General features: G+C 37.9%; 1 protein-coding gene across 1 annotated transcript in view; it reads left to right on the top strand.

The window, feature by feature from the left end:
• CMC1 (C-X9-C motif containing 1) overlaps positions 1–11,118 on the top strand; it is a 79,746-nt gene extending 68,628 nt beyond the window's left edge. The window contains exons 2-3 of the mRNA XM_019660619.1: positions 7,487–7,577; positions 10,868–11,118. Of these exons, the coding sequence (XP_019516164.1) occupies positions 7,487–7,577; positions 10,868–10,988 (212 nt within the window). The 3' untranslated portion in view covers positions 10,989–11,118. The remainder of the gene's footprint in view (positions 1–7,486; positions 7,578–10,867) is intronic.
• The last annotated feature ends 194 nt before the right edge of the window (positions 11,119–11,312 follow it).

Genomic DNA, 11,312 nt, shown 5'->3' with positions numbered 1-11,312 from the left:
AGGTTGAGCTGTTGTTCAGCATCTTAGCTGTGGAGGGCAGTGTCACTGGCCCTCATATGTGGGATCCGAACCGGGGTCCTCTGGCATCCCCAGCGAGTTCTTAACCATCGTGCCACTCGGCCGGCCCCATTTTACTTTATTTTATTTTATTTTTTAAGGGAGATGCTGTTTCAAATTCTTTTGGGGGCACAGCAAAGTATTCAATACATAAATAAAGTGACTAGTGACTACTACCATATTGCACAGTGCAGGGTTCAAAGGGTTACAAACGCAAGTTGATCAAGTGAAGACACAACTATTTGGTATTATTATGGAATTCCTTCTGTGTCTGCTACTATATTACAAATACAGTGGCGTTAGGAGCCATATTTTGTATTTAATGCACGCTCAAGTAGAGAAATAACTGTCCTAGAGTGTTGAAAAGAGAAGCCATTTTTAATGTATCAGCGATAAGGAGCAAGGATTTTTTTGTTTGTCCTAATTCCCTCCCTGGCATTAAACGAATCAAAGATGTTTTTAGACAACATCATGACTTAAAATCTTAATAAAAATTAATAGGTGATTTTCATTACTCATTTTAGTGGATGCCTCAGCAGCATTTGACAATAATGACTTCTTTAACCCAAACTACCATAAAAGGTAGTCATCTGATGGATGCCTTTTATTTATTTACTTTTACAGTTTAACATCATATTAAAAAAGTTTACAGAAAACAGGAATAGTGACTTAACATTTTTTAGAAGAATTGAACATGGCAAGCCTGAATTTTTATTCTATTTTTTTCTTGTGTTGAAAGTTTTATACTTGAACTGGTCAGCATCCTTTGAATGCAACTGTCATTCATGAACCTGAAACATATCTATCTTATAAATACTGGCTTCAGATTTCAGATATATCTCTAGTAGGTTGTAGTTTGCCATTAATCCTGGTTCTTCCTGTACTTGCATCCTTAAAATGCAATATTTTGAAAATGTTGATGGCTACTAATTTTGTTGAAAAGGATGGCCATCTTTTTTTGCTTCATAATTTTAAGACATTTTCATTTTTAGACTAATACATACCGTAAATACAGTTTTCTTCCAATCATCTTTATTGATATCCTACCATATATCCTTGAGCACAATGGGATAGTACAGACTCTGGTTACATAACATTGCATGAAAAGTCCCTCCTGTTGAATGACTGATAGGGTGAGAAGACCACATTTCTTTTTTGTCTTTTAAAATATATTATTTATTCATCGGTTCCTGACTCTGAGAAAGTTTGTCTAGGATATTGTCATCTGAAGGTTCATCGTCTGTGATTATGCTTATATAGTCAATTTCACCATCATCATTAGAGTCTTGAGTACTGTTAACCGGTTTCTTTGCATTCATCTCCCGGTTCATCTAATAATTGTGAAACATCTTTTTCTCAATTTTCTTTTTCTACTATAGGCAGTGTAGGATACTATTGCTGCTGTGGCAAACTATACAAATTTAGCAGCTTAAAACAACACAAATTTGTTGTATTGCAGTTCCGTTGTTCAAAAGTGTGACATAAGTCGCCCTGGGTTAAAATCAAGATGTTGGCAGAGCTGCATTCCTTTCTGGAGGCTCTACGGGCAAGTGTGTTTCTTTGCCTTTTTCATTGTCTAGAGGCCTGTGTTAGCTCAAGCAACTACAGCAAAAAATACCGTAAACGGGATGCTTAATAAACAACAGAAGTATAGCTCTAGAGGCTGGAAGCTCTTAATCATGGTTAGGGGCTGGTGAGAGACCCCTTTGGGGTGGCCCACTGCCGACTTCTTGTCTTCTCACCTGGTGGAGAGTGGAGACAGGAAGCAAGCACTCTTGAGTGGTACAAGACACTGGTCTCATTAATGAGCCGTCCACAGTCATGACCTCTAATCCTAATTACCTCCCAAAGGCCTTCCCTCCTACCATCACATGGAGTAAAATGATAGGCAGTGGGGTTTTTGTCTCAGACATTCAGTTCATAACAAGGCGCCGCATTTTTGGCAGGTGCTCCTCTTTTTTCCATCTTTAAAGCCAGCGAGATAACTGAACTGGCTTCTGTCATCACATCTCTTTCTCTTCGTTCTTCTGCCTCCCTCTTCCTCTTTTAAGCTTCCTTGTGATTACTTGGGGCCCACTCAGATAATCCAGGATAATCTCCCTATTTTAAGGTCAGGCTGATTAGCAACCTTACTTTGCCTTTGCCATGTAACCTAAGATATTCACAGGTTCTGGGGATTGGGACTTGAACCTCTTTGGGAGCTATTATCCTAAGTAACACAATTGGTAAGTGATACAGGACAGAAACCCTTTGTCTTGTTCAGCATGGGAACCCCAGAATTTAGCACAGTGCTAGTAGCTAGGTACATAGTGAGTATTTTGAAAATGTTTGTTGAATGAATGAATGATATTTTATGAGCCTATAGATAAGTGCTGAAAGAATATATAAAAAATTGAAATTTTAATGTATTGAATCAGTTAATACTTTTGAAGCCTAAATTAATTCACTGGACAGTGTCTTTTACATAGTAAATGCAAGTGTTGCTATTGTGAAGGCAGGAATGTAAGTGTTTTTTTTTCTTTTCGTTCTACTTTGGTAATACAGTAAAGCCTTGGATTGCGAGCAATGGTTTGCAAGTGTTCCGCAAGATGAGCAAACATTTCTAATACATTTTAACTTGGTAAATGAGCGATCTGTTGCAACACGAGTAGTTTGTTTCCGGAATGAATTATGCTCGTAAACCAAGGTATTACTGTATATGGAAAAAAAAGAAATACTTGCAATTGCATTTCTCCTTTAACATTAAGGTGACAGTATGATTTGGATATTCCCCTCTGTGGTATTTTATATTTAACTTTGGAAATAGAAACATTTTTTTTTAAACTTTATGCTCATCTTTTTTTAAAATTAGTTTCAGGTGTGCAACACAGTGCAACAGTTATACTTTTTACCCCTCAAAGTGACAACCCTACTCCCCCAATTAGAAACATTTTTTAAGGCGTGAGTGCAGTGAAGAAGCCACTGTTTCACTGCAGGTGTTTTGTAAAGGATGCTATTGTTTCTATATGTTATGGGTAATTTTTTTTTCCATTTGAATGATTAATTTTATAGATCCCTTGAAAATTTGTCTGTGGAATTCTGTTGTTAGAATGTTGGCAAATACAGATACACTTTGTTTTCAACTAAACTGAACTTGTTCTGATTAGCTTCTCACCCGATCTGAACTTCCTTATAATATTTGGCTTTATCTCTAGGTTGGGTTGGTTTGAGTTCTTTCCAGAAGTCAAACTCCTGCGATCACTCACTCCAAGCTTGCAAAGAAATATAGTTCCGTTACTAAATTTTATAAACTAATGCACATAGAAAATCCTTCACATGAACTTCATGAAATACCGTTCATGCTGTCAGTTATATAGAATAATGTGCTTCATGGCCTTCTGGCTTTGGTTTTCTTCAGCCAAGCAGTCATTAGAAGGAAGAGGACAAACTACTGTCTTCACTGTCTCTGCCTTGGCCAGGCCTGCATCACTGGATCTGAACCTGAGTAGCTCAGAGCTGAGCTTGACCTCCTGTTGTCTTCAGGCACTTTTTACTTCACAGCTTCCAGAAGGGATGCTGATTACTGAGACACAACACAGCACTTAGGCGTTGTCCCCAGGGAACGGACATCAGCCTATTCACTACAGAAGTCTTCACTTAAAAGATAGCTTTTCCTGAGAAATACTAGTTTTGGACTTAAATTTATATCACAGGTTTTAAAACTGCAGACACTTTTGTCTGAAGGAAGAGCTTTGAAAAGTCAGCACTTACCTAGACCCTCCCCAAATGGTATCATTTTCAGTTTTATATTTTTAAAAACTTATGGTTGAATAACTGGTCAAAAGATCTTTCATTGTTTAAAGTACATCTCTGTTTTTGTTCTTATCCAGTCCTATAAAAGCAAACAGTTTTATGTTTAAGATTTCCATAATATTTAAGATATATTATGAATGTAGGGTGATTTAAAAGATCTGTCGTACTACGTGTCATTAATAAGCAAGACTTCTGAACTGTTTTTCATGTAGATGAAATTGAAGTTCTAGGTTTAAAGGTGAAACCAGCACGATGATGGTGACATCACAGAAATATTATACATAGCTTATATGTTAAAATTAGAAATTATATTTCTAATATAATATCCAAATATAGCTGTGCTTTTTGTAATGTCGGAAAAATAGGGACTTTATAAATACTGATTAAAGAAATAAAAGAACTGGAAAGTTAGAAATAAGTGCTACGTCTAAAGGTGGTTGTGTAAAAGTTTATAAGCTTAGGATTTAAAAAAATATAAATTAGTGGAGACTATAAATGGAGTGGTTTTAAAGTGTCATCGATCATGGAATGTTTTAGTTCTAACTGGATGACTGCATTTGCAAAATAATATGTTGCTTGAAAGTGAATGAAAAACGATAAAAGACCAAGTGCCCAGCGGTTCTGTCTCCATGCATAGTCGCGCTGTAAACACTTACCTTTGGTTCAATTAAGAAACCTTATTATTGGGGGTTATTTAAATATTAAAATGTATTTAAAAGTTCCATAAATTAAATGAGTTAAAAACAATTCCAAACCATTTATTTCTCTTACTGCTTTTATACAGAGGCCCCCCCAAAAGTATTTTTCTTATATAAACTTGAAATTCTATAGATTACCTGTACTTAGTTACAATATGATTATTTTGCCCATTACCTTAAAGTTAGGAGAAAACCGTATCTCTTTCTGTTTTTCCTTGATGTTCTTGACTCAAATTTTATTATTCCTAAAGAATATTTTTACCAATAGTTTATTCTGTGGTATTAAGTGGTTTGTTTCAGAAAAATGAGGGTTTACAAAAGAAAGATAGATTCTCATGTTCTTGATATTTTAAAGGAAGTCTTGAATGCTATCATTAAGCACATTTCTTTCAATTTTGGAATAACTTTTAATAATCTCTCAACTGTCACTGTTTATCGATACTCATTTGCATTACCTTAAGATATACTTAAGTGAAAACTTCTATTTTCATAGTCTTTAATGGTAATTAAAATTAAGTTACTTATTTACAGGTAGGTGGAGACGCTCTTCAACATTTAACATAGCATTGAAAGAAGCAATTTAAGTTGGATTTGTTTCAGAGCTAACAATTAGAAATCAGTTGGCGCACTAGCAGCATCATTGTTATAGGGATGTATGCTAATGTGGTATGAAAGAAAGGTCCTCATTAAAATCTTGTTGCTAAACAAGTGACAGAAACCTTACAAGCAGCTTGAGGCTTCAGCCCAGTCACAGTTATTCCTGAAGAGATTTGGACAAGTGTGAAAATTTATAGACTGTGCCTTTATTGTGATCAGAACACATACATGCTACCTCGCATCAGATCCCACTAAAGACATTTCTATTTCTATTAGACAAGACAGATCTTAAAATGATGTAATGCCTAAGCATTCTGTGGTGAATTTTTCAAGTGTAAAAATATCGGGTTTGTTAAATTCAGAAAGTGGACCTTTGATAATAGCCACTGTGTTTGCGTTTTCCAGAAAAGGGGTTGGGTCAACTAGTGTATTTCATTAGGCAAATTCATGATGCTCATGATCTTTCTTCGTTATCTAAGTGTACTAGTCTGCGGTAGGCCTCTGAGGTTATGGTAAGGGTAAGATGGTACAGGGCATCAGCCCCGTTCATCACCACTGCTGTCATGCATTGCCCTTCAAGAAGCCCTTAGCCAGATGTAGCCACTTCTGGATTAACTTTATGTACATATTCCCTTTGAGTATTGCTTATTTTTGTCTTAATTAATTGTCGTAGTTTTTATTTGGGATTGCATTCCTTGCTTCTAGAAAGGTAGATTTTAATATGCTATAAATAGAATACTTAACATGTAAGAATGCTCATACATTCCAGAGTGAAAGTTTTTGATAACCAGTGGCCACCCCTCAGGATCTCTTGATAATGAGATGATTATAAGTCTGCTTTGCCTTTTTGAGCTGTAGGGAGTCCTTAGTCCAAGGACATCCACCCAAGAAATTCCCCTGGTCTGATTTGGCCCATATGTCCAGCTCATCTGTACAGAGAAGAACAAGAATAGGATCTCAGGGATCAGAGAGCAAATGGTGGGGCTGCTGAGACTAGTGAACGGGAGCTAAAGGCAGCTAATCCCATGTGTCCCTGGAGTGAAGGATTACATGTCACTTGTAATAGAAAGTGATCACACATGTTATTTGAATTATAGTCATTTCCTGCATCTATTGTTTTTGTTCCTGTTCTACCACTTACCCTTCAAAGTATGTTGTGGGGCTGCAGGTAGACACAGATATCTATGCTGCAGGGACCTCGTCCCAGCAAAGCCCCTCTCATGAGCTCTTTATGTATTTTAACAAAGCTCAGTCATTTCCAGTTTGCTTGTGCTTCAAACATATTTTTGTTACATATTATGTATCTTCCTGGAGACTCCTGAAATGACCGCTTGCTTTAAAATAATCGTGAATTTTATTCCTTAGTAACTGGAAGGGTAACACATTACTCAAGAAAAGGGAAATCATGATAGTTTTGTATTAAAGGAGTTACGAAAGATACTCAGAAAATGTTATTTTTTTTTGCCTGTTGTTTCTTTGTGAGAATACTATCATAATTTAAGATCCGATGTGGAAATGGTGTGTTACTTACAGCAGATTGGAAGTGGCAAAGCCTGGAACTAGAGCAGCCAGTGGTCAGGAAAGGACCAAGGTAGCTCAGGAGAGTAGCTGTAAAAGGTAGGGAGCAAAGGACACACTGTCCTGTGGAAAGAGTAAGGGAGGAATGAGTGACCCCAAACAAACATGAACCAGATCAGCAAGTGGCCCGGCTGTGGGTAGATTATAGCTCCAGGCTTTTCTGGGCTGTGGTCCCGAGAATGCAGGCTACCAGGGGGGCCAGACAGTTTAAAAGGCAAACTACCAGAATGGAAATTTTACAGAAAGCCATTTTCTGTAAAATTTGAATTCTCTGGAGCATCTAAGAGTTGACTTGGGAATGGAGTGGGAGCCCTGTTATCAGAAGTTAAGGCACCGTCGTGGCGAGACTGACTTAAAGAAAGGGGGTGCCTTGATGCCATCAAGGAGGCATGCAGAGACACCAAATGCTCCTGCCTGGAAACAGCTCCCCTTTTATTCTTCTTACTCATTTCTTCTAGAATATACTCTTTTTCTCTATTAGAAATCCCATTTATTCTCTACATCCCATCTGTCTCCATGAAGCCTCCTGGCTGTATCTCAGAGGTCCTTTCTTCCTCTTGTCAAATCTCTTTCTTTATCTCTACAAAGTAAATAACACTCTCTTATTCTGCCTTTTCTTCATGTATATGTCTTTGGTGGAGCATATGCTGTGCGCCAAGCATGATCTAGGTAATAGATGTTAAAAATGAATATTTTAGAACTGTCAGAAATTGTATTGATGTAATTATAAGTCATTTTTTTTCTATCCATATTTTGTATTTCAGATTTTACCAAATGTTGCAAGGACTCTGGGATCCTTATGGTAGTGAAATGCCGGAAAGAAAATTCTGCATTGAAAGAATGTCTAACAGCTTAGTAAGTAGCTACCTCAGTGTTTACGCTTCTGCATGTATGTGTGTGTAATAAACGTATTAGGTGACAGTATGTTATTTAACTCATTCAGTGTAATGTATTCTGTACTTTCCCCCACCAAATCTGTTTATGGATTTAGCTGAGTCTGAACTTTCAATTTGTTAAAGATTATTCTTAAAAAAGCAACATAACATGTTTATGAAAGAGCTTTTCAAGTTATGTGGGCCAGCATTGTATCTCATTAAAAATATGAGGTCAGCAAACAAAAATATGTAATTTTTCATGTGATTTCGCCAATTCCTTGTATGAACAGGTTGATCTATAGACTATACTGGGGGCACCAAAAAAATGTATACACATGACTTGTATTCATCTTTTGTTATCGGTGTATATTGAGTATTACAATTTTAATAGTTTTTTCCTTTCTTAAAATGTGTATGCATTTTTTTGGCACCCTCTGTATTATCAGTAGGTTTATATTTATATCTTCTAAAGAAAAGGAATTAGACTATCTCTTAAGACCTTTGATTTTTTTTTTGAATCAGTATAATTTAACTCCTAGGAAACCTGCAATAAATCAAAGGAAGGACACAAAGGTAAATTTAGATTTTGAAGTTGGTTAAATTAAAATTTTAAATCTGAAATAGCATGTTCACTGATACTTGGTTGTAGTTCATGGCTCTTAAAGTAAAAATATGCAAAGTTCTTTGAATGTTGGTGCTTTCTGTTGTATCTCCCCACCTGTTTTCTACCCACGTTACTGACAGGCAGTATGCAGAACACTTTCGTAAATGTTGTTAGCTGATGGTTGTCACTGAGATCTTACTTTTGGTCAGCCTTCTTCCTTCTGTAATCCGCTACCCTAGCCTGGGAGGCATATATGTCAGCATGGTTTGATACTTCTCAGGGAATTAGGTAAGAAGGAGTGATTATCTGAATCTGACATTTGTTTCCTTTTTTTGATAACAATGTACACATAAATTTATAGACTTCTTTAGAAGGCTGTAGTTGGATGACTTTAGAGATTATTTAAACTAACCTCTACATGAGGACGGAGATGAGAAAGCACACTCTAAGTCCACATGGTTTTTTCCCAAGTTGATAATAAATAATAATAATTCTGACAACAGCCCTTATGTATGGGCCACAGTGCTAGGCGTTTCACCATAAAGGAGGAAGAGTTCGTTCTGTGAATTACCGTCTTTCCAGTTCTGGTCCTTGGTGCTACCAAGAGATGTTTAATGAATAAAGGAGCCTCTTCAACTTCTGTGACTGAATTTGTTAAATGCCCTGTAATATATTAAGAATTTTTATACCTCTGTTTCAGTCATCATAGTAACTTAAGTTATCCTTATTTGAGATACTACCCCTCCTTGGGACAGGGTAGGACTAGAGCAGAGTTGAAAGGAGCATGGGCTGCGCAAAGGGCAGCCTAAGCCTAACTCTAGATGAGCCAGGGTGTCGCCAGCCATGCAGCCTTGGGCAGGTTCCTCCCTATAAGATGCGATGATTATTCCTCATGGAGTGATTGTGAGGTACTCTATGTAAACACATCACCACAGTGCTGGCACATAGTAGGTATTCAGTAAATGTTAGCACTTTATTGCATTTGTTATTTGTTAGCTTTTGTTGTCTAAGTGTTAATCATTTGAATGCCCTTCCACCTCTCACCCCTAGAAATAGGAGAGGATAACAGTTTGTAGTTCATTCTGTGGGAGGGGCCAAGAAGGGTGGGGGGAAGGTCTACTTCTGTGTTTAGAGGAGAGAGAAGCAGTGAAGGAAACAGAGGGATGTGGCATTTGCTCAAAGTGAATGGAGGGTTAGGAAGGAAGCACTTTATTTGACCTTAAGTCTTAGCATACTCATACTCCAAGAAATAGTATTTTTTCATCTTTGATTAAGAAAGTGCTCTGCTTTATTTACTGTTGACGTTCTGTAACATGAATGTAACCACCATGCTGTCTCATCTCTTCAGAGTGGCATCTTGAAACGTTGATGGTTTGTGCGCTTTTGTTTCTACATATCTTCATTCATTCAATAAGCTGCACCATGTCTTCTGTCCTCACTCCACTGAACTGCTCTTCCTAAGAGTCCTAGTGGGTCCCGGGAGCCAAATCGAGCATCGTTGCAGGCCTTTCTCTCCCTTGACCTGTCTCTCTCTGGAAGTCCCTTCAAGTTCCCTGCTATCTGGTTTCCCTTATAACGCGCTTTCCTGTTTCCCCAACGTGTCTTCCTGCTTCTCAGCCTTTTCTTCCTTAACCGAGTCCTTAAAATTGGGTCTCTGGTTCTCTTCTCATTCTGAAGTCTGAGAAAGCTCAGTTTGCGCCCATAGACTCGGTTGCTTCCTATAGGTCATGACGTTTTCCTGCTTCTTTCTTCAGGCCCCAACCTGAACTCAGCTTTTACTCTTCCTGCATCACGTTTCTTTGTGAATTAGACCATCGTCTAGAATCTTCTTGTCTCCTAACTCGAATTGGTTGTTTCCTGTTGACTTCATTTCCTAAATCTTCCTCAGATCCATTTCATCCTTTTCCTCACAACTGCTTCTCCTTTGGTCTAGGCGCTCGTCGTTGCTTTTCTGGATTATTAGAATTGTTTGTTTATTGGAAACCCTGCCTTTAACCTTTTTGCCCCCTTTTAGCCTACCTGCCGTACGCTGCCAGATTCATCTAAGACAAAAAACTGATGATGCAGTGGCTCTGCTAACAGTGCCCCCTCTATCTTCCGGGTAGATTTTCACTTCTTCGTGTGGCTGAAACGGACCATCACGATTCGGTTCTTGCCCACTCCAGCTTCACCTCAGGCCTTTCTCCTCTGTGCACAGTCAGCGACAGCGGCACCCGTTACTCGGCAGCTGTTGGTGCGTCCTGTGTGCCTTCTTACAGGGACTTCTGTAGGTCCTCCCAAGTGCACCTCAGGCATTTCCCTGTGACATCTACCCTTTTCCGTCTTCCATGTTTCCACGGTGCACTGGGCCATACCTGACCAGCACTTGGTCTGCTTCACTGTAGTGCCGTCTTTACTTGTCTGCTCTTTGAAGGTAGGCACTGTGCTTCTCATTGTTCTGCCCTGGGGTGGCGCTACTCAAAAAAGATCCATTAGGTCTTTTTATTTTTTCCTTTCTTCTGCTAGTTTGGTAGTCTAATGTTTGCGATGAACTTGTGACCATTACTAAAAACCAACTTCTAAAGATGGTACCTGATGAACTGGATGTCTGAATGTTATTAAAGTAAGCTTATGTTAACCACTTGCAAAGCGATTTGCTTTAAAAGATTTCCATTTCTTTCTTGTAGCTATAATGATCCTGCCTTTTATGAGGAATGCAAAATGGAATACCTGAAGGAAAGGGAAGAATTCAGAAAAACTGGAATTCCTACCAAGAAAAGGCTACAAAAGCTTCCAACAAGCATGTAGGCACATATTCAACTGACAGATACTCAGTGATTCTTTTCATGGAAATCACAATTACTTAAAATGATGGACTCAAGGAAATTTGTTTGCTTTCTCCTAAATTATGGAAATATTATCTGAAATAAAGATTTTTTAAAAAAATTTTAAAGTTTATTAAATGGGATAGGAATAAATAGTGAAGTGGGACATGGTTTGCTGGGTCATTATGGATTTTTTATAAATTTTTCCACAGCTATAGTTCTGTAACAGTGATACTGATTTTTAGGGTTCTGTATAGGTCTTCTATTACTCTCTATCCATGTATAGACTAACAGCTAACCATGGGTC

Source organism: Hipposideros armiger, unplaced genomic scaffold (assembly GCF_001890085.2).
Source record: "Hipposideros armiger isolate ML-2016 unplaced genomic scaffold, ASM189008v1 scaffold_322, whole genome shotgun sequence".
Classification (NCBI taxonomy): Eukaryota; Metazoa; Chordata; class Mammalia; order Chiroptera; family Hipposideridae; genus Hipposideros; species Hipposideros armiger.
Note: the sequence above shows the minus strand (reverse complement) of the source record. Positions and strands in the feature narration are given on the sequence as shown.